This window comes from Rutilus rutilus (assembly GCF_951802725.1).
Source record: "Rutilus rutilus genome assembly, chromosome: 18".
Lineage (NCBI taxonomy): Eukaryota > Metazoa > Chordata > Actinopteri > Cypriniformes > Leuciscidae > Rutilus > Rutilus rutilus.
In genome coordinates, this window is record NC_140231.1 from 30,920,273 (window position 1) to 30,943,890 (window position 23,618).

Genomic DNA, 23,618 nt, shown 5'->3' on the forward strand with positions numbered 1-23,618 from the left:
TATTTCCTAGCAATTTCATAAGTTCTGAGGAAATGGCATTGATTACCATCCTATACTCCTTGACAAAAATGTCCTTAAAATTCTGAATAAGCAAGTAAATGACCCTTACTATTCAATGCAATCCACATGTCACTGGTAAATAAACATAATGGGCGTGGCTTCGTGTAGACGTTGCGTCTCTGTCGTCATCGGCAAGCGACGAGTGATTCAACTCGGTTTGAGCAGATATGACATTTCAGCGTCAATAGAGATATCGCCTGTGTTTAAGAAGAACGTATAGTCTGGTAACGTTTCGATAATGAGCTCTCGATTATTTTTCTTTGTATTCAGACCGAGAATAACCAGATCACGTGGTGCGGGAAGTCTGTCTGTGCCCAAAACATACTGTCCTGCGAGAGGCAAATATGAGGAGGCACAGAAAGCAGCCCCAAACACCTCCTTACACTTCACTAATTCTTTACTCGGGTCACAGAATGGAGGCAGACTGAGTTCCTGCAGGAGCTTCACAACCTCGGAGTGCAGGACTGAAGCCATCGGGCAAGTGCAGTCAACGCACTATCAACTGGTGTACACCTGCAAAGTACGAGCGTATACTTCTTCTGTACCCGTGTGTGTGACTGGGGAACTTTTGACTCGCCTAATTAGTCAGTATTGCTCAACTCAGTCATGTACTTTGCTGTTTTGTCTCTTTAGGTGTGCTCCACTCGCTCCATGAAGAAAATATCCAAGATAGCCTATCACAAGGGCGTCGTCATAGTAACGTGTCCTGGATGCAACAACCATCACGTCATCGCTGATAATCTGAACTGGTTCTCGGACCTGGAGGGGAAAAGGTGTGTGTGTTTGTTCATGTGCATGGACGATTGATCCGCGCAAAAGTTGAAATGTTAAAAACTGAAATAAAGAAAATAAGGCTGAAGGCAAAGCTGTTACTTGACTGTGTCCTTTAAAGCAGGGCTTTGCCCCCGGTTTCACAGACAAGGTTTAAGCCTAGTCCGAGACTAAAACTGTATTAACTAAATGCAACTTGCACTGATAGATCTTAAAATATGTCAGTGCCATTGTTTTTTTCTCAAGATGCACACCAGTACTGCTGTGTTTTTTTTAAGGCATGTTAATTAAATGTCCTAATTGAACTAAGGTCTAATCCTGGTTTAATCTAAACCCTGTCTGTGAAACCAGACCTTGACGCCACTAACCCTTAAATATGTTCATCCTCGTGTGAGGATCCATCCTACAAAATAAAAAGCAGCTATATATTTTCCATTTATAAAGACCCAGTTTATGCTGTGACAATTTTTAAATTATTTTCTAGTACATTATTTTTTTTCTACTCACGATAGTACTGTAACTCGACTGCTAGATTTATTTAAATATAAATTTTTTACACTGTTTTTCTCTAACTTTTCCCCTAGAAAACCCCTGCTCTAAAGCATTATGCCCAAAACTTTATTGTGAAGTTAAATGTTGCATGTTCTGTATTTGCCGTAGAAACATCGAGGAGATCCTGGCTGCTAAAGGAGAATCAGTCCGAAGAGTTCAAGGGAACGAGGCCCTGGAAATCGTTGCCGAGGAATCAATAAAGGAGGCGTCAAGAAATAACCCAGATGAACAGAAACCACCACATCTGAGCGACGGGTCGGACAAAACATGATTGACATTTATATTGACTGTCTAAAACTACCAGTTCAGGTCTAGCAATTACCAAGAGCTGTTCATTCATTGTATCATATCGTCGTTATAGTTTTTATATTCTTCTTATTAAAGCACTGAAAAACAATCATCTCATCTTTGGAGTTTTTTGAAGTGTTCGGCTCCACCTTGTGGTCACTGCAATATTTTCACTGCAACATCCTTCTATATCTTCACTGTATCAGCGACCTTTGACTGGTAAACATGAATACAGCTAAAGCAATACTGGTTTTGCAAGGCTTTTGTTGTTTACTTTGCAACAAAAAGCAACAGTTACAGACAAAACTAAGGGTTGGAAATTCTGAAATAAACTAAAGCATGTTATAAGCAGTGTTAGTTAAGTTACTAGCTACTAATTACAGTGTAATTAGACAGCTACTTATCTTACTACTTTCTAATTACTTTCTAAAATCCCATATCAACCTTGAACAGTTGAACAATACAAGGATAGACATGATACGGCACTTTAGTTCTTTCAAATAAACAATATACAATTGCATAAATTATTATTGAACTGACCAAAGTGTGTAAAGGGAGAAGGTTACATTGAAAACATACATTTTAACATTACATTTTGATTTCAAATACACTATTGTTTTATATGGAATTGTTCTATAGTCTACAGTATTTAATGCAATTACATCAGAAGTGACTGTAATTGAATTACAATACTTTACCAAGTAATTCATTACACCCAACACTGATTTTAAGTATTACATCATTGAAGAGACATTCTTAAAGAGATAGAAATGACATTCTGTCATCATCACCCTCATGTAGTTTCAAACCTGTATGAGTTTCTTTCTTCTGTTGAACATAAAAGAAGATATTTAAAGAATGTTGGTAAGCAGACAGTGGACGGCATCCATTAACATTTTTGTTTGTTTGTTTTTTTCCTACTATGAAAGTCAATGGGGTCCATCAACTGTTTGGTTACCAACATTCTTTAAAATATCTTGTTTTGTGTTCAGCAAAAGAAAGAAACTCATACAAGTTTGGAACAACATGAGGGTGAGTAAATGATGACAAAGTGATCATTTTAGGGTGAAAAATATATATTTTCTGTGAAAACGTACATTTAGCTAATGTAAAATTCTGCAAGGAATAGTAATAAAATACTTATAAAATGAATATAAAAAGAGTATTTTCAAAGAGTCCCCATAAACAAATGTCTAGCTAATACATCAGAAGAACTTGTTTTAACACAATTTGCAAGAAGTGATGACTTTGTTTACAAGTTGTATGGGGTTTGCGCGCGCAGCATGACGCAGCAACGTCCAGGAGCGAAACCATATAAACAGAAAGAGGAGGTAGAATGGCATTCAACAGTGAAGCAGGGATGCGACAATGGTCGGGGCTTAGCGGTCTGCTCTTATTGGTCAGGATAAAATAACTGTTCTGCTTTTAATTCTGTGCAGTCTTTCACTTCATCATCTATTAAAATGTCTCAATATCTTTACACAACTCAGTAGATTATTGTCCAGACTGCGCTCAAGCGGTGCAAAGGTAGAGTGGTCACATGACACCTGTTACTTTTCTCAGCGCTGGACTAGGACGGACCAATCACAATTTGCGGTGACTAAACAAGGTTGCTATAAACAACATTATTACATAGACTAATGGTGCCGTTTCCACTTTTATGTCAGGAATCAATCGCAGGCATTCACAAGATGATACTTTCTAAACTCCAAATGTCTCCAGTAAGACAAAAAAACATCATGAGATTTGAATGAGCCTCAATGCGGACATGTCTTTCTGAGTCGCTGAGCGCCTCGTGGTGGAAGAGAAATGTCATGTTCACTTTAACAGTTGCTAACCAGTACAGTAATATTGGGAGTACTTTAATCGGCCTTTTGCTGAGAGTGAAACCAGGCGGTAACTGAGCACACACCCCCGGGGAAGCCTCCAGCTGATGACCGATCATACCCAGAACGGTTTACTTGAAGTTTGTCTTACTGTACCAGCATGAATACAGCCGGACTGTTGTGTGAGAGCGAGCGGCCGCGTCACCGTCCTTTCCTGATCGGGGTGAGCGGAGGAACAGCCAGCGGAAAGGTACGAGACACTGCATGCATGATGGAAACTGATGCACACTGCTGGCTTTGGCGTTTTAATGCATGCAAACCTATAACTTACGTGTTGTCCCGTAAGTTAGTCACAGTCAACATGTTTCTCTTTTTTTGCTTTACATATACATTGCATTTCATTTGCATTTAGGTGAAATGCATGCAATTTAAACCATAATATGTCAAATGCACAGAAAACAGCATGCAGCAAGTAATTATAGGCAATGAAATGTCAGCAATTACAAAAGGCCCGTAATCTTAAAATCTGGTGTCTTGTGTCTGTAATGATATCCAGGCTGATGCAATTACTAATGTGTGTCCAGGTCATTAACTGTTGTTTTTCTCTTGCTAGTCCACGGTGTGTGCCAAAATCATGGAGCTTTTGGGTCAGAACAAGGTGGATCATCACCAGAGGAAGGTCACTATCGTCAGCCAGGACAGTTTCTACCGGATTCTCACTCCAGAACAGAAGGCCAAAGCTTTGAAAGGCCAGTACAACTTTGACCATCCAGGTAAAAAAAGGATGAGAGATAGTTCAGCCATGAATGAAAATGCTGTTGTCATTTACTCACCCTCATGTTGTTTGATATTGTCCTTTTATGTCCATTTTTTATGTCCATTGATTTTGTTTAAACGGTCAGCAAAACAAGGTTGGAGCGACATGTGGGTCGGTTTTCAATGCACTGTGATGTTTTCTCTCTCTCTCTCTCAGAGGCATTTGATACGGAGTTCATGTGTCAGACGTTGAAGGATATAGTTGAAGGGAAGGTGGTGGAGGTTCCAACATATGATTTCGTCACCCATTCCAGGCAATAACACACACACACACACACACACACACACACACACACACACACACACACACACACACACACACACACACACACACACACACACACACACGTTGTGTTTTCATGTTTAATAGGGACTCTCCATAGACTTAATGGTTTTTATACTGTACAAACTCATATTCTCTCCCCTTACACTAACCCTACCCATCACACAAAACTTTCTGCATTTTTAAAAAACATAACTTTGTCTGATTTTAAAGCTGTTTTCCTCATAGGGACCAAAATGTCTCCACAAGGACAAGGATTTAAGATATTGCCATCTTTGTGAGGACATTTTGTCCCCATAATGTTGGGTTTACCAGGCCACACACACACACTTTTTACTCATAATGACACGTCAACAAATGACACATACTGAGACAGTCTCATGACAGTTTGTGATTGTCTGTCTGATAATGATTGTGTGTAGGCTGCCAGAGAAGATATGTGTGTATCCCGCTGATGTGGTGCTGTTCGAGGGGATTCTGGTGTTTTACACACAGGAAGTCAGAGACATGTTCCACATGAAACTGTTTGTGGACACGGACTCAGATGTACGCCTGTCTCGCCGAGGTAATGCACACATAAGCACACCAAGTGTAGAGACAATGTCTTTATATTATTTATAAGTTTATATAAGGTAATAAATGCTGTCAAATCAATGAATCATGATTAATCGCATTTAACATAAGTTAACGTGTGTATATATATTGATATATATTTATATGTGTGTGTGTATATATATATATATATATCTCATACATACTTTATAACACACATTATATAAACACACATTTTTATGTTAGATGCGATTTATCAATTTGACCGCACTAAATGTAATATTTATTAACAAAAAAAAAGTATTTGAATGTAACTTTCAGACATACTTAAAATTACAGTGTTGTTATTGTTAAGGTCAGGCTTTGCTATTTCCAGTTTTGTTTTTATTTCACAGACACATTTCAAAGTTGTATTTTACAGTTTTGTTCTTATTAATTATAGTTAAGAAATAGTGCACTTCAAGAGTTAAAAAAAATAAACTTTAAAATAAGATCTTAGACTTTAAAATGGACAAAACCTAATAGAGGAATTTTAAATGTATGACTTAGAAAATGATTATGTTCTAAATGTAATATTATTCTATTGTTCAGAAATTTGGGGTTTGTTAGATTTTTTAATAGTTTTTAATGTGTTTTTTTTTAATGCTTACTTTACATTTTTAATTTGAATTTATGTACATTTTGGTAACACTTTATTCTACAGTGTCTGTGTTACACGTTACATGTAGTTTCTATAGTAATAACTATAAATTATGCATAATTACATGCAACTAATCCTAACCTTATAGTAAGTACATGTAGTTAATTAATATTACTCTGTACTTAATTGTATATTTACACTGTAACAATGCCATTGTAAAAATAAAAGTGTAACCTAAATATGAAATATTAGATTAATTAGCATAGATGTATGTTGCCTGTTATAACAGTGTCTGTATAATATTGTGTGTTTAGTTCTGCGTGACATGAGGAGAGGTCGAGATCTGGAACAGATTCTCTCACAGTACACCACGTTTGTTAAACCAGCCTTTGAAGAGTTCTGCCTTCCGGTGAGAACACACCCTCACACCCTCACACACACACACACACACACACACACACACACACACGTACATCTATCTTTATGAGGACTTTCATTGACACAATGCAATCTCTAGCCGCTTACCCTAACCTTACCCATCACAACTAAGTGCCTAACCCGACCCCTTACCCTAAACCTCATTATAACCTTATCCCTAAAACCAAGTCTTGACCCTCAAACAGGCCTTTAAAGGGCTCTCAGAAAGTGAGGACCGGCCAAAATGTCCTCACTTTACTCTCTTTGTCCTCACTCCAATGGTCTAAAACTCAAACTGGTCCTCACAAAGATAGTTGGACAAGTACACACACACACACACACACACACAACTAAAGCTGAAATAACACTTGGTATTTAAAGCATTCATGACATCTGAAATCTCTCTCCAACTCAGACCAAGAAATATGCAGATGTCATAATACCTCGTGGAGTTGATAACATGGGTAAATATGAGCCATAATATTCCTGCCTATATGAAACTAAGCCTTGCTTTTCAAACCTGTTGCTTCTCTTTTGTCTTTTAAATCTTCAGTGGCAATAAACCTGATCGTTCAGCATATTCAGGACATCCTAAACGGTGACATCTGCAAATGGCAGAGGGGTTCTGCCAATGGACACGCCCATGGGCGGAGTCTAAAGAGGGGCGTGTCCGAACACAGTGAGATATCCAGCGGAGGCGGGAATCTTCCCGTAAAACGCCCCCTACTGGAGCCCAGCACACGACCACACTAACACACAAACCATCAGAAAACCCGAAGGCTTGAGTTTTCAGCATGCTTCCAACACAACGATCTCTGTCAGGTTTACGAATGCCTTCTGCTGCTTATCTGAGTCACCTGACCCTCAGCGTGACCTTTGACCTGAAAGAGGAACTGTTCAGTATATGTAAAAGAGTTAATGTTCTACATTATCTGTCATAATTTACATACTAATCACAGTAATCTGTACTGAAACGATACGCGTGATAAACTACCCGTAGCAGGGTAAGGACAACGGTACGTCAGCAAAAACTGATGTTTTCACTGCCTGAATCGTCTCATTGGGATGTAATTTCACTATAAAACATGAGATTTTCAGTCACACCTGCACACACCTTGTTTCATTATTATTATCTAGAGTATAACGGCATTTTAAACATATTTAAATTGATATTTGATATTCTTGCCTTATCTAGATCATAAACTCCTGTTTGGTCAGGATAAGACAAAATGGATGAAGTAAAATACTTCTGAATATACTAGTAAAATACTAGTGAATTATAGTGATTATTTAGTATTTAAAATATTAATCTCACTATCACTGATGTGTCTCTTTATTTTGAATGTTTCAATGTGAAATTTATGTTACTCTGTCTGAAATTGATTCCGAAATGTGAATATTTTAAAAATAGTTTTGCATTTCTTGTACAAACCTTTTTTCAAGTATTAAAGAGAACATGCTTGTGACTTCACATCTCATTGTTTGTGCATTTAATTTTGTCTGACAAAAAAAACTCACTTTTTCATGTTTATTTGTATAGCGCTTTTAGATAATACTATACGATATGGATATATCATGGTACTGAATTGATTTTAATGTTAATTTACATGCAAGATATTTCAACAAGGTATTACCATGGTAGTGACGTGATACCGAACGATAACATGTTTGTTGACCGTGATATTTACTTCAAGATAAGTTTGATTGGGGTCAGTAAGATTCTTTTAAAAATATTTGAAAATCTCTTCTGCTTATTTATTTGATTAAAAATACTGTGAAATATTACAATTAAATTTTTTTAAATATTTGAATATATTGCAAAATATAAGCTGAATTTTCAGCATCATTACTCCAGTCTTCAGAGTCACATGATCCTTCAGAAATCATTCTAATATGCATATTTTTCCAGGATTCTTTGTTCAAAACAGCATTTATTTGAAAAATAAATGTTTTGTAATATTATACAAGTCTTTACTGTCACTTTTGAACAATTTAATGCATCCTCACTGAATAATATTATTATATAATAATAATAATAATTTATGCATCCTCGCTGAATAATAGTATTAAATATATATTTTTATTTATTTATTATTATTATTATTTATTTATGCATCCTTGCTGAATAATAGTATTAAATATATATATATAATACTATTATTCAGCGAGGATGCATAAATAATATATATATATATATATATATATATATATATATATAATATCTTACTAATCCCTTCTGAACAGTGGTCTATTTAACAAAATATCAAGGTATAACCATTAAACATGGGACAGGTGTGGCAATTTTTGTAGTTGTAAACGCGTGCTAAATGTAGTGTTGGAAAAATACAAACACAATACAAAGAGAGCAGTTTTATTGGTGGTTGAATATACAGGATATTAAAGGTGTAACAGGAAAAAAAATTCCCAGGAGTCAGTAAACGTCAACATCTCAAGACGCCACACAATACACACTGAAGAAAGCCTTTTTAGCTTCCTTTCTCCCGTAAGCGAATAACAACGTTCTGTAAAAAAAAAAAAACACATGCGCGCACACACACACACACACATACGCACTCACACTCACACACGTGCGCACTCACACACTCTCTGATGCCCAGAGATCACAGCATATTCAGTCCTTGTGTTTTTTGCCTCATAATGTTAGTTATTTTAGTGCACGACTCATTTGGTTTGAAAATATATTTCCTCGTAACTGCCCTCTACATGATAGGAGATTATACATCACAACTGTACATGTACATTTATACAGAACATAATATAATACACATCCCAAAAGAATCAAAATCATCCACATGCACGGCGGCGTCAAACTGAGCCCCGCCCCTCTCTGTGACATCATAGTCATGTTCGGGTCACTCTTTGACGATAATCAAAAGACAAAAAAATGATAAATTAACTTTGAAAAAAGAAAAAAAAAGCCTATTTTTGGGACCATTAGAGGGTAGTCTTTTGCATTTTGACACTATTTTCATGAATATCAAGCCTTTTCCCGTAAGCCTCATTCACGAAGCATGAGCAGAACAAATGATTTTTTTGTTCTGATGTGTTTATAAAACATTTCGTATGTATTGAACTGAAAGCAACTACTTATGTAATGAATAAACTTGCATAAACTTCTGAAAAAAACTGCATAAAAGGCTTTACGAACAACTTGCATTTTTTCAATTTGTTCTGCGTGCGTTTGATGAATGTGACCTATTTTTCCCTTTAAAATTCAATTACCGTAAGTACAAATACTACCATGTTGTTTGTACCTTATAAATGCACTTTACATTTTCTGGGGGGCATTTCGCATTGTGCAAGCTATTGAAAATTGGTAAGAGGAAGAAATGTACATGAAAAGAAACTGTCATGAAAATAATGTCGATGCAAATTGTACAACGTTTAAGGTGAAAACGCACACGTTCTCGTGGGATTCGATGGGTTGTCAGCGTAAACGGTTATAATAAACTTGCACATGGTCACACACAAAACAATATAGCAAGATGACGTGAAAAATGAGTCCAAACGTCCAGTTCGTTCTTTAATTTTCTAATTAATATATTCCACTTATACATTACTCGCCGTGTCTGTCAAAACATTAATTTGAACAGATCAGTGAATATTCCTTATATACGGTTATAAGATTGCACACGTCTGCCCGTTTCCCAATCATGTGGTCCGAACGGTGACCCAGTGGGCGAATCATCAGGTGACTGACCTGTGCAAGGCCAAACGTTACGTCCGAACGGGACAAACAAACATGAACTCACTCCATCAGGCACAGTGTATTAATATCAAATGAACCAAGCCCTCTTAGAGTGCGTCTTTCTGTACACCCACACACAAACATAGAAAAGTTGCTTTATATCACAGCGTTCGGGTCCTCTTGAGCGTGCGTATCTGTATATTTGTATGTTGATACTGAATTAGGATTCCCCTCGTGAGTTTTAAAGTCAACAATCGGGGAAAATACTGCCAATGTCCGCCAATGTTTATCGGTGCAAACTGGAGCTCGCGTGTCTCGGTTCAGCCCAGAACTGTAGCGTGGGTTCCCAAGGTTCTGCAGGAGGTTCAGGTCTCACCGTATATATTGTCTCTGAGGCTCTAGGTCTTCTCCTCGCGCTCTGTCCTGCGCCGCGAGATGTTTCGTGGTTTGATCTTGAGCGAGAGTTCCCACAACGCCTCCTCCGCCAGGTGATCGCTGAAGTCGTTGAAGAACGAGACGATGTCTTCGTTACGCTTCAGTTCGTAGTGTCTACAAAGACAATTGAGATAAAAATGAATAACTGAACACATTTTTTAATCAGTTACTGGTGAAATCGGCTACTGATATATGAAATGTATACTACAATAATATAGCATTAATATAAACCTTATAAAAACAGTTTCAACGTTTTATGTCTTTAATGTCCTAATTTATATCCTAATTTTCTTAAGTTATATCATAATTATGACTGTCATAATTGTTTTTTTGTCATAATTTTATCAAAATGACTTGGTTATAATCATGACAAGTTAAAAATGTGACGGTCATAATTATGAGATACTTTTTATGTCAAAATTATGTTTTTTGTCATAATTTCAACTTTGCCACATATGACAGTCATCAATTGTTTTTTATTAGTCGTCAATGTGCAGACTAAGTATCTTATAATTTTAACTTTTTATATCATAATTATGACTGCCAATTGATTTGCCAATTATCATGTCATAATCATGACTGTCATAATTTGTAATACTTTTTAATCTCATAATGACAGTTATTATCACGGCAAGTCGAATGATGATTAAAAAAACAATTATGACAAGCCAAAACGATGAGATACTTATGTCTGTTTTTGTTGTTGTTGTAATTTCGACTGCCAATTATGACTGTCAAATTTCATCTTATCTCAATGACTTAGTATCTTATCACTTATCAAACTATCAAACACAAAAGATGATATTTTGAAGAATGTTGGTAACCAGACTATTGTATTTTCTTCCTACTATGGAAGTCAATGCGGTTCATCAACTGTCTGGTTTCCAACATTCTTCAAAATATCTTCTTTTGTTCAGAAGAAGAAACTCATTCAGGTTTGGGACAAATTGAGGGTGAGTTAATTATTTTTGGCACAAATGGGCTTCCATACAAATGTGACCAAATGAGCGATGTTTGATTTGACCACAGCCTTTAAATGGCTCATTGCTTTATTGTAAGTCTGTTAGAGTGAAGTCTAGGCCAGACAGTGTGGATCAGGTGTCATCAGACGTCAGCTCTCGGGCCAGCGCTTTACTCACACTTGCTGGAAGCGTCTCATGCTGTCCAGAATGTTGAACTGCTGCCAGCGCTTGGAGAAATTCACTTTACCCTCAATAAAATCCGGGTTTCCGAGGTGAACAAACGTCAGGTCCTGTAGGATCAAACCCCTGTCAGGGAACAAAAAAAACATTATTAGCAAAACTACATTACAAACTACACTACTACACCCAGATTAATAGAGTTTTGCATATTTTTGCATTTGCTTGAAATATCATTTTAGTTTCAGCAATGAAATTATCTAATAATAATAATTTTTTTGTTGAATTCAGCAGATGCATAGAAAATTGTTAACTACAAAACTAAACCTATACAAAAATATTTTGGATAATTGAAATCAAGTTTCAAGAATAAATATTAAATAGAAAACATATACTTAAACAAAAATCAGAAATGTTCCCTCAGAAACTAACAGAAATAAATAGGTTGAAATAAAATTAACTGAATAACAAATTAACTGAAATAAAAATAGATGAAAGCTAAATAAGAAATATAAAAACTAATAAAAATATAGCTGCAAGCAGCAATTATCGGGGCCAGGCAGAATAAGATGATAAACATGCCAACATTGCTGAAAGTGTCAGACCAACTGCAACAATGAGCAATTAAAGACATTTAAAGAGGATTTTAGGCGAAATGGCTGAAAAATAATTAGTTTTAAAGTAATTTAAGATATGATTTAATGGACTATTACTTTCGACCAATAGGTGGCGCAGTTACAAAACTGATGTGATGTGGTCAGAGTGAAGTGACAATGACACATACAAAGTTTGGTGTCAATATGTCAAGGCATTGCAGAGATAAAGCCTGAATAGTCCTTTTGGCATCATGCTTCAACTTTGCTGCGGCGCTATATGAAAACGGTTTCGTCTATCGACACGAAATCCATAACTTTTAGTCGCCATGGTTTGGAGATGATACGATTTGATTTTGGTGAAAATCGGAGCAACGGCATAGGAGGTTTAGGCCTAGTTTTGTCATATGGTGCAATCGAATCGTCTTGAGCTAGGGAATCAGAAGAAATTTTGTTTCTAGCCCTTGTGGTTCAAAAGTTATTAGCATAAACATGAGTGCAACTTTGGACAGTTGGTGGCGCTAGAGGGATTGGTTTTAAGACACCAAATTTGCTATGGTGACAGATTGGACTGTCCTCTATCAGTGTGCCACATTTCATAACTTTCCCGCAAGCGGTTCTATGGGCTGCCATAGACTCCAAGAGCGGAAGAAGAAGAACGGGAACAGATACAATAGGTGCCTCCGCACCATTGGTGCTTGGCCCCTAATGACAAAAGCACCAAACAAAAGTACTAAAAATGTTAATTGAAAACTGAAAATATAAGAATAAAAGCCAATTCAACATATTAATTAATACATTCTATAATAGTGTATATAAAAATATAAAAAAAATTTACTATGCAGGTCAAAATTTAATGTCATGAACCTCATAAACTGCTTTTCAAACTCTCAAAAGTTGCAAAACGGGCAGATTTCGCCAGACAAAGCTTTGATAAGCGTACTTGAGGCCGAGAGGGAAGACTTTAATGAGCATCAAATGATTCATTTGCTTTATTCCATTTCAGTTCATTTTCTAACCAAGTTCTGTTTCAAACACAAACTCACAGGTAGGGAATACATGGAGGCTCCACTTCGGCTAGAGCTGCTCTGTACGCTCGGAAAGATGACGAACTGTCAATCAAAGTGCAGTACTCCTCCAAGCCCTGGAAAAAGACAGGAAAAGGGAGACAAACAAGAAAAAATCAGTTATGTTAACTTTAGCAGTGAGGAGGACGTGTAGACTTTAATCAGTTTGTGTGACTGACCTCAGATGTCTGTTTCTGCCATTCCAGGCGTCTGATTGGTGCAGAGTCCAGCGCCGAGAGAATCGCCAAATACGAGTTGAAGTTATTCAGTTTCCGCAAGTGCTACGGACCAGATGAAAACATTAAATCACTCAGAAAGTAGAGGAAGTGCTCATGTATGTGTGTGTTACTCTAGTCAACTGTGGTTTACCTTCATGATTTTGATGAATTTGAGCAGCAGTTTCTCCCTGTCCTGAGCTTTCTCCTGCTGGATGATTATAGAGCGCACCCTGGTGGACAGGAGGAATTACACTTGAGTACACAAATACTGAGTGAGTATGGGGAATATGTAGATATACAGGGTTATAGTGTGCAGGCAGATTTAAAGCGATCTTCATACATGTGTGCTCCACACCACAGCTAATTCAGGCTGGATACAGGAAAACTAACATCTGAACAACATGTCGGATTTACATCCACAGTTTTTGCATTACGTTTAAGGGATAACATTTGTTGATGATACATTTAAACCGTAGTTTTTTTCTCAGAAGTGCTCCTTGGATAAGCATGGGAACTGTTACACAACTTTCCTTTTTGGTAAATTGTGTGTAAACCCAGCCATTTAGAGTCGAGAATGCTGTTTTGGGAAATTATTCACAATTTTTGGGCCCTGTGAAATCAGTTTTAATTTTTTTTCCCGAAATTCCATTTTATTTTTTTAAATTCCATTTACTGTTCAAATTAAAACAAGGAAGTAAAAGTGTGCAGAGCAGACTTCATATTTTATAAATAAATTAGTGAAATAGAAAAAATAACCACACAAAAATAACTTCAAAAAAATGTTTTTCTTTAAATAAAAGCTTATTCAAAATACTGATTAATACTATAATAGTATATATATATAAAAAAAAAAAAATCCATTTACTGTTAAAATTAAAGCATGGAAGTAAAAGTGAGCATACTAAATTAGAGATAAAGAGAAATAATAAAATTGACAAAAGCACAAAAACGAATAAAATATGAAAATATAAAGCATATAAAGATTTTTTTTTAAAATTCAGTTTACTGTTAGAATTAAAACATGGAAGTAAAAGTGTGCAGACTTCATATTTGATAAAGAAATTAGAGATAAATAGAAATATAAAAAAAAAAAAATGACAAAAGCGCAAAACAAAATCACTATAACTAAAATTAAAAATAAAAAACGGAAAAAAATTCTATAAAAGCTAAAAAAAATTCAGTTTACTGTTAGAATTAAAACATGGAAGTAAAAGTGTGCAGACTCATATTTGATAAAGAAATTAGAGATAAATAGAAATAAAAATAAAAAAAATGACAAAAGCGCAAAACAAAATCACTATAACTAAAATTAAATTTAAAATAAAAAAATTCAGTTTACTGTTAAAATTAAAACAGTGAAGTAAAAGTGTGCAGACCTTATATTTAATCACCAGTCTTTTGTGCTTTAGTATTCACAAACAGTAGTAGATATTATGATTTGAGTAAGTGTTCAGCCCTACTTTTGATTTATTTATCCAAAATGTATTACATTCCATGTAATACTGTAAATTCCATTTTTAAGACTGGATTCTGCAATTCTGCCATTGTGATTTTACCATGGCAGAAACCACAGGGCCCTTGATGCACATATAGGGAACATATGTTATACTGAGTGTGTAGCGGGTATCAGTAAATATATACCAGTAGCTCATGTTGTTAAAGTGCTCTGTAAACTGGGTCAGATTTGGACTTTTCTCTTCGTTCTGTTCCTTTGCCCAAAGCAACACCTCGGGAATCTGAAGACAGAGATGACGACAGGTTATTGTGCATCACTTTTTACATTTTTACACCCACAAATCAAAAGAAAAAAATCCATCATCACATCAAATAAAACAGTCTGTGTTTGTCACCTCGATCTTGTAGAAGAGTTCTGCGTCCAGCAACGTCAGCTGATCGGCGATCTCATGACTGCGGAAATCATGCAGCGTGCCGGGCCTTCGGAGAAAGAGCAGATTAAACACAAAACAAACGTGCAAAGATGAGATATACCTAATGACCGCTGAACTTTGACCTTTACCTGGCAGAGACGCCCCGCGCGGCGAGAGGCTTGAGCGTGTGCACGTGCCGCAGGAGCCTCTTCTGTTCCACCTTATCTAGGATGTTCTTTCGCAGGACCCTCGCCAGACTCAGTTCCCCGTTACAGACCAGCCGAAACACCAGATCCATCAACTGCCGCAGGATGTCCTCGGTCAGCTCCACCAGACTGACACACACATCACATGATGGAGAGAACAATCAGTCACACATTCAATACCATCCAAAAGTTTGGGGTCATTTTTTGGAAAGTAATTAATACCTTTATTCAGCATAAATGCTGTTATTTTGAACTTATTATTCAGGGTTTCCACAAAAATATGGAATATTTTCAACATTGATAATAATAATGAAAGCATCAAATCATATTAGAATGATTTCTGAAGGATCATGTGACACTGAAGACTGGAGTAACGATGCTGAAAATTCAGCTTTGATCACAGGAATAAATGACATCTTAATATATATTCACATAGAAAACAGTTATTTTAAATTGTAAAAATATTTCACAATATTACCGTTTTTACTGTATTTTTGATCAAATAAATGCAGCCTTGATGAGCAGAAGAGACTTAGTGTTTACACTAAATAGCTATTCAATTAGAAAAAGCCTTATTTCAATTATTATTTCGCTACAAACAAAAGACACAAGGAGAAACATCTGGGCACATTACTGAGTAATGTCTTAATTCATTAATCATTTGATCAAGTTCCTTGAATAAATCGTCTGAACGAACCGATCTGCTAAGTAACATTTCTTCTTCATGTTTCTGTTCGATTCTGAAAGTCCCAAAACTGTGTTTGTGGCACATATAAAACATATATTCCTCTTAAATAGCTTCAACATAGTTAATATATATATTCACAACATTGTTAATGTATATATGTATTCCCTTTAGCTAACCTGTAAGTAGTTTTAATCCATGTGTAAAACAATGCATTTACTCACCAGAGTTCATCCACGACTCTCACCAGCACGAAGAACGTGTTTTTACTGACACGCTTCTTGAAGGTGTCTGGACTGTGACAGAAGCGTGTGTATGTGCAGCGGAGTTAAGAAACACACACACACACACACATGTAGACTGACTGCTACTAACAGGATCATGCGATTGAAAGGATATCTGTAGTGAAGTTTTTTAATGAGGTCTTCTGGTGTTATGAAGGTTCTGTAGGTGGTGAGAAAAGCCTCACAGTACAACACCAAATCTACAACAAACAGAGGTAAACAATTAAAATACACTCGAGATATACAGCAAACCTCCATCACACACAGATACTGTAGGAATAAATCAATCTAACACACATGCTAAATGCACACTATAACAATACACACAAATGCATAGTACTGAACAATCTTCACATGAAGAAAGGATGTGAATTACCTTTGCGGTCTGTTTCTGTAGCGTGAACTAACAGTATATCACCAGAACCGGCTCTCACATCAGGACCATCATCATTCTATCAGAGAGAGAGAGAGAGAGAGTTATTACTGCAGCTCAGCTCGTGGCACTGCACCAGTGTGTGTGTGTGTTTTAGACTTCAACCATCAACCACTACAGAATTACTCCCGAAACACTAGAGGCAATACACTCCAGTTCTGACCGTGTCAAAAACACATCAAATACATGCATGCTAAAGATTTCCAGCTAGTTTAATGTCTCTCATATCACTCTGATTCCTCTTTCTTTAACCATTATGAAACATATTTTTAACTTAAATCAATAATTCATGTCTACATATTTATATATTTGGTAAGTGTGTAGAGCTGTTACACCTTTGACAAGCACGATCACAGCGGTTCATTCAGATCTGCGCTCTGATCCAAAGAAAGCATGTAAACGTATGAAACTGCTTCTTAGTCTTTTTAACCACACAGTATCATTATTTCTGTTACAATAATTCAGTTAAGTTTATAGTTTATAGTAAATATACTAAGTTTATAGTTCAGATATAAACGCTGATGTCTACAGTAGCGATCAAAATAGAGTAAATCAGCTTTTGAAAGTAACTTGACGCTTCAAATAACGATTGTATCAATGACATCATTACACCAGTAGGTGGCGACAAGTGACTGTTAAAAAAATGTATTCGTGTTAAATTATTCAATCAAGAGATTCGTTCAAAAACGCTGATTTATCCAGTAATGAAGCAAGTGAAGTCGTGATCATTGAATCATTCATTCAAACCTTTTTTTTATTATTAATTCAATTAAAATGAATGATAACATTAATATTCATATTAAATACACTGCAGCAATTAACCTTTTGCCAGAACCTCTAGTAAATGACATGCTATTTTGTTTATTTGTTAATTCAGAATCGTGATCTCTATTTTAAACAACAACAACAACAAAAAATTGCGATTCTCAATTTATTAATTGTGCAGCAATAGTTTGTAAAATTATGTTTATCTGATTTTCTATTTACATACTATTTGTACTTCTACAGTTTTATTATCTAATTTAATGCTAAACTATTTTTCAGAGTTCCCACCCTTTTTACATTAATTTCCTTAATGTAAAATGTAATGTAAATGTAATGTAAAATTTAAAGACATTAGCCCCATTTCTACCCGATGAAATAGTTTATAACTTGGAATAGCAAAAAAAAAAAAAAAAAAAAATTTTATAAAAACTTCTATGACTTCATTATTATTTTATTATTTATTATTAATTCTGACCCAGGAGCAGGGTTATTATTGTTACCTAAAACCATAAATAAGTACTTGAAATAAAATAAATATTAACAGAAATAAAATGATTTAAGGCAACATTACTCATTTTCATTTAGTTAAAATTGAAGTACCAAAAAACAAAAACAAACTTAAACGTAATAAAACCTATATAGACAAAAAAACTAATTATATATAAAAATGAGAAAATAAATGAAAAAAATAAAAGTAAATAGCAGAAATGCATCAATCAATCCTAATATTTCCAGGTTTACACTGTTCCTGGCGTTTGGTTTAAGATGTGTAATAAAGGTTATGAACGCTTTATGAAACTTTATGAAAGAGCATTATTACCTCTGCTTTGAGCGTGATGCGGTCCATGATGTCATTATGATCAATGAGGGATAATTCATCAACATCATCTATCTGACCATGACTGGGTTCTTTCAGCCTGTGAGCGAGAGAAAACATTACACACATATTCACACATCTCTGACCTGCCCGAAGCACCACACACACACACACACACACACACAAGCACAAAGACTTGATTTCATACCTGTCCTTAGACAATGCTTCCTTGCTATTGGACGTGGGTATGTGAGGGGTGTGGTCTTGAAGCCGATCATCACATGAAGAGGTGTCCTGAAGAATGAAAAAAATATAATTACACTCCAAGCACACACACAAACACACACCTTAACACAATGACACACATGGGCACTTACAGTGCGGTGTGTGCTGTCTCCGTTCGCCTGTGTGGACGAGTACAGGTTCACATACTCTCCCTCGCCACCTTCATCAACACTTTCACTCTATAGCAATAACAACAGGGACAAACGTCACAACTGGGACAGGCAGGAATCCAATATTCACCTACATAAACATATTGTTTAAGCCTGTCATAAACAGTAAACCTGTGCAAAATACCACTAAACGCACACAACAAAATAAATAAACAAGAGTTTAGATTTTCCATGCACTACGCTAAAGATGGTTGCTAGAGAGCTTTGGGTGTTTGCTTATGATAGTCTGGTCTCTAGATACGACGATTATTATTATTATTAACTTATTTTACATTTTTATTTTAAATTGTACCCGTTTACATGAGACTGTTTTTAACTAAAAACTGTAAAAAATTACAACAACTGCGTTTTGGGCGCCTGAAAACACAAACTTTTGAAAACGGGTTTCGAAGTGCAAGTTTCTTTTATAAAACAAAACCGTTCTCGTCTCCGTGTAAACTACAAAAACACGAATTCGTGAAAACGGTGACATCATGCGCATGATTATTACGTGTTCAGTCTACAAGCGCGTAGTGTTTCTTTAAAAAGTGACATCGCCCACTACTGGCCTGGCATGAATAATACAGTGTTTTTGTCATTTTCGTGGATTCGTGTGAATGGGGATCATTTTGACAACGTTGTCATCTGTACGCGAGAAACGCAAAAGGGAAAACTTTTCCTTTTTTGGTACACTGTCGTCGTGTAAACAATCCCTAAAACTAAAAGCATAAAAAAGGGCATTTACATTACTTTAAATAAAATAAACATTAGTTGAAAAAACAAACTTATTTCATTGCAGTTAGTGGCAAAGGCAATATTTCTCTAAGTACTAAATTAACTAAAACTTCCAGACCCCTAAAGGGACATGATGATGGAGAAAATTATGAGAAAGAAGGAAAAAACATTTGTTTTCTCAGGGGAACGCAAAGCTTTTGCGCAAGAACCCAAGAGCACTGAAACATAATTTTTCCCTCATCATATCCCTTAAGTTTAGGGGCTCTGTAAAAAGCAAAACTAAAAACTATATAGAGATTTTTATTTATTCAAAACTAGCAGAAATGAAGAAAAACAACAGCAAAATGACTAAAATAAAATGAAAACAGAAAATTTAAAAATAGAATCTAATCCAAAATATTAGCAGAAACTATAATAGTATATTAATATCCAAATAACACTGCCCAGGACCCCATTTTATTGTCCCACATGTGAAAATTTGCCAATCTGTTTCAAAAAGCAATAACACGCCTATCTTTTTCACTCAGAAATGATATTTTAGAATATGTTTACCACTAGATGGCATCGATGCACACACATTTACAATATTTTCTTAATATAACATTCTTGCATAATGCTTTATTTGGTTGTTTTTTACAACAACAACAAAAAAAAAACACTCACAAGAAAGTGGATATAATGCTCCAGTCCATATTATATTTTCAGGGAAAGCTGAGATAAAGTATCATTTTTCATGTGTGTTTATAAAATATCTATGCTTTTCAGACAAAACTGCACCTCCTTTTGGGGACGTCTTAAGTGGAAGAAATAGTGGTAACACTTTACATAAAGCCTTCATGTATTACGCATTGTAAATGTATTCATAATGCATGCTATAATGCATTATATCTTCGCAACCCAAATTAAAATGCATAATAAATATTTGTAGATTCTTTGTTAAATCTGAAATTGGTTATGTGTTTTGAAGAATTAAACTCTATAAAGCTGTAACAATGAATAGATAAGTATTATAACGGTGGTTACAATTATTCACAAGATCATACAATGGTGCATAACAAGGCATTATTAATGCCTTTTTTATTATACATAAAGGCTTTAAGTAAAGTGTTACCAAAATAGTTAATAAATAAATGTTTTATTTTTAGTTAGAAATGCAAAGACATGGTTATTAAGGACTAGTTATTATAATTTGCTTCATTTAAAAACAATAAAAGCCCATATTCCGATAATTACTGAAATGTGTGTGTGTTCTTGAGTGTGTGTGTGTGTGTGTGTGTGTTCTTGAGTGTGTGTGTGTGTGTGTGTGTGCGTGTGTTCTTGAGTGTGTGTGTGTGTGTGTTCTTGAGTGTGTGTGTGCGTGTGTGTTCTTGAGTGTGTGTGTGTGTGTGTGCGTGTGTGTGTGTGTTCTTGAGTGTGTGTGTGTGTGTGTGTTTGTGTGTGTGTGAGTTCTTGAGTGTGTTTACCGCGGAGGTAAGAAGCGAGTCAGAAAGAGAAGACTCAGAAGGAAGACAGACGGCCAGAGAGACCAGAGAGCTGGTCAAGGACCCGTTAGAGACACCACCACCATCTAGAGCTCTGCCGGCACTGGTCAAGCCGACCGGGTCAGAACTCTGCGACTGGTGGAAACAGAAGAAAAGAGAAGAAATGGGAGAGGAAAGATGGAATCAGAGAAAGTATTTGGAATAAATCTGAAAAGAAGGGAAAAGACAGGAGAACAGAGAAGGAAACGAAATGTTCTATTCTGTGTAAAATAGCAGGACAGCGAGTTTAAATTAGTAACCACCCACTAAAGAGAGAACAAACTCTCAACACAACGCTGGACAAGTCAAATCCTGGCGGAACTTCCGGATGTTGCTTAGAGGGATTAAAACACCTGCAGGGACTCGTCTGGAACACCAGCAACAACATTCCAATTCATCCCATCACACACACACGCACACACACACACACAGCTCAACAAACATGGTCCAACATGTTTCCCGGAGAGATCGGGAAGAGCTTCCCCCATTCTATTCCATCTGTGACATTCTGGAATGTAAGCATTCCACAGAGACTCAGAGGAGGGAGAGAGGAAAAGAGATAGAAAGGGGGGGATACATATGGAGCCTCACAATCTTGCCTCACACACACACTTTACTGAACGAAATGGTTCAGTCTTTCCTTAGGCACACACACACTCACTCACACACACACACACACACACACACACACACACACACACACACACACACACACACACACACACACACACACACACACACACACACACACATAAACATCATATTGCTTCTTCTCTGACCTCTAAGGTCAGGGGTCAAGAGCACAGAACATTCCAGCACAATTCCCAGATTCCGTTACCATGACAAACTAGTTTAAAAAACTCATCACTAGGGAGAAACACTCCAAATAACAGCTTGCTGATCTCGGTAACAACCTGTGTAGTATTTATTAATATTTTGAGTTAGCTTTATTTTTATATTTTCAGGTTTCATTTCAATTGAAAGTTTTAGTTATTTTGTTATGTGCAAAAGCTTAAGCTTTTGTTATGTGCTTATAATGCCCTTTTCACAAGATGTAAAATAAGTCTCTGATGTCCCCAGAGTGTGTATGTGAAGTTTTAGCTCAAAATACCCCACAGATGGGTGAGCAAAAACGCACCGTTTTGTGTCTGTTCCTTTAAATGCAAATGAGCTGCTGCTCCCGGCACAGGGGGCGGAGCTTCAACAGCTCATGTCCTTTTACCTCACACAGACATGCACTGAAAATTTCTAAAACTTTCAGCCTTTTATGTTCAAACCGGATTCAGACAATGATGGAGAGACTCAAGAAGAAGTGACAACATGTAGAAGCAACAGGACATTTCTGAATATTTAGTCGATGAATTTATGTAGCTGATGTGTAGTTATCTTCTAGTCATTGATTAGCATATTCTGTCATGATAATCTATAAATCGTGTTCAGGGGGCGGGGTTTATGTAAATTCTAGGGTTGGTGATGTCACTAACCCGGGAGGAATGTCGTGTAGTCTCTACCAGCCGTTTGTTGTAGTCCTTAAAAAGCAAATTATTAAAAAATTAAATATAAATCTATCTTTGCTTTGAACTTTGTAACTTTGCAGATGTTGTTTATGCTCAAACAGCAACATTACACACTAACTAAAGTTAGAAAAGTGAAATCATAAATCACCCACCCCTTTAAATTTCTATTTATTTCAGATTTAGTAACTTTAGTACTTTAACTTCAGCTTATATAAGTATAATTTATTCTTATATTTATCATTTATTTTAGCTTTATTTCAATGAAAAATGACTTTTAATAGTTTTAGTAAACAATAACACTAGCAATAACAGACTCTTTCAGCATCTTCATCGTATATTTTCATCATAGCATTTTTTTAAAGCTATTAATATACACACTTTCAGTGAGGACAGAAAAATTTGATGCTAGAAACATGTCATGTCTGGTCGCACATCTTTTCTTTTTATATGGATGATACTATCAACAGTAGAATCTGAAATTCTAGACAAAATATCACAACTCTTCATAAGTTATCGTGAGATACATGAAACATAAATTTCGGCAAAAAACTTCTAGAGATAAAAAGATATTAAATAATTCACCTTTTTTTGTGTACAAAATATAGGCCAAATTTATGCCAATCAAAAGTTTACACAACTACACAAGCCACCTTTGATGCAATGAGCAAAAGTAAAAAAGTGTCTAATAAAGCACTAGAAGGTGAAATCCAATGCAACTGGAGGCCAGAGTTATTCAATAAAATAATGTATGTATGAGGGGCAGCCGTGATCTTAGTTTTAATGCTACATGAAGATTAAACAGCATTTTGATAAGCCATGGATTTAAACCTTAAACCCAGATAATCAGATAAATTAAGATTAGATAAGATTTTAGACTTAAACTTTAATTCAGCTTTGGTTCTGGTTCCAAAAGTCACCAAATAAAACCCAAAAGGGCAAAGTGGACGCGCAAACTCCATAAATAATCTTTAAGTCAAATCTGAACAGC

At 35.8% G+C, this 23,618-nt stretch overlaps 3 protein-coding genes across 9 annotated transcripts in view; 2 read left to right on the forward strand and 1 right to left on the reverse strand.

The window, feature by feature from the left end:
* The first annotated feature begins 156 nt into the window (after positions 1–156).
* Positions 157–1,780, forward strand: dnlz (DNL-type zinc finger). The gene is made up of 3 exons (XM_084387311.1): positions 157–580; positions 694–833; positions 1,492–1,780. Exons 1-3 carry the CDS (start codon positions 299–301, stop codon positions 1,652–1,654), a joined length of 585 nt encoding a protein of 194 aa, XP_084243437.1. The 5' UTR covers positions 157–298; the 3' UTR covers positions 1,655–1,780.
* Positions 1,781–3,012: 1,232 nt separating this feature from the next.
* Positions 3,013–7,676, forward strand: uck1 (uridine-cytidine kinase 1). The gene is made up of 7 exons (XM_084387309.1): positions 3,013–3,747; positions 4,111–4,270; positions 4,471–4,567; positions 5,019–5,161; positions 6,103–6,197; positions 6,621–6,669; positions 6,759–7,676. Exons 1-7 carry the CDS (start codon positions 3,658–3,660, stop codon positions 6,956–6,958), a joined length of 834 nt encoding a protein of 277 aa, XP_084243435.1. The 5' UTR covers positions 3,013–3,657; the 3' UTR covers positions 6,959–7,676.
* Positions 7,677–8,560: 884 nt separating this feature from the next.
* Positions 8,561–23,618, reverse strand: part of rapgef1b (Rap guanine nucleotide exchange factor (GEF) 1b) — a 41,329-nt gene continuing 26,271 nt past the window's right edge. For 6 of the 7 annotated variants that reach the window (XM_084387164.1, XM_084387162.1, XM_084387161.1 and 3 more), the window contains 15 exons: positions 21,057–21,209; positions 18,802–18,888; positions 18,633–18,718; positions 18,428–18,524; positions 16,786–16,861; positions 16,525–16,609; positions 16,350–16,442; positions 15,384–15,569; positions 15,217–15,301; positions 15,008–15,102; positions 13,518–13,596; positions 13,328–13,429; positions 13,128–13,225; positions 11,489–11,617; positions 8,561–10,463 (listed from right to left, as the gene is read on the reverse strand). In XM_084387164.1, coding sequence (XP_084243290.1) covers positions 10,313–10,463; positions 11,489–11,617; positions 13,128–13,225; positions 13,328–13,429; positions 13,518–13,596; positions 15,008–15,102; positions 15,217–15,301; positions 15,384–15,569; positions 16,350–16,442; positions 16,525–16,609; positions 16,786–16,861; positions 18,428–18,524; positions 18,633–18,718; positions 18,802–18,888; positions 21,057–21,209 — 1,602 coding nt within the window. In that variant the 3' untranslated portion in view covers positions 8,561–10,312. The remainder of the gene's footprint in view (positions 10,464–11,488; positions 11,618–13,127; positions 13,226–13,327; positions 13,430–13,517; positions 13,597–15,007; positions 15,103–15,216; positions 15,302–15,383; positions 15,570–16,349; positions 16,443–16,524; positions 16,610–16,785; positions 16,862–18,427; positions 18,525–18,632; positions 18,719–18,801; positions 18,889–21,056; positions 21,210–23,618) is intronic. The other variant, XM_084387165.1, reaches the window with a different exon arrangement.

What these genes read in the sequence shown, in the direction of transcription:
- dnlz (XM_084387311.1), top strand. Translation starts at nt 299, where the DNA reads ATGAGCTCTCGATTATTTTTCTTTGTATTCAGACCGAGAATAACCAGA. An exon ending in AACTGGTGTACACCTGCAAA is followed by an intron (nt 581 to 693) that starts GTACGAGCGTAT and finishes TTGTCTCTTTAG; the next exon opens with GTGTGCTCCACTCGCTCCAT. An exon ending in TCGGACCTGGAGGGGAAAAG is followed by an intron (nt 834 to 1,491) that starts GTGTGTGTGTTT and finishes TATTTGCCGTAG; the next exon opens with AAACATCGAGGAGATCCTGG.
- uck1 (XM_084387309.1), top strand. Translation starts at nt 3,658, where the DNA reads ATGAATACAGCCGGACTGTTGTGTGAGAGCGAGCGGCCGCGTCACCGT. An exon ending in GTACAACTTTGACCATCCAG is followed by an intron (nt 4,271 to 4,470) that starts GTAAAAAAAGGA and finishes TCTCTCTCTCAG; the next exon opens with AGGCATTTGATACGGAGTTC. An exon ending in TTGAAGAGTTCTGCCTTCCG is followed by an intron (nt 6,198 to 6,620) that starts GTGAGAACACAC and finishes TCTCCAACTCAG; the next exon opens with ACCAAGAAATATGCAGATGT.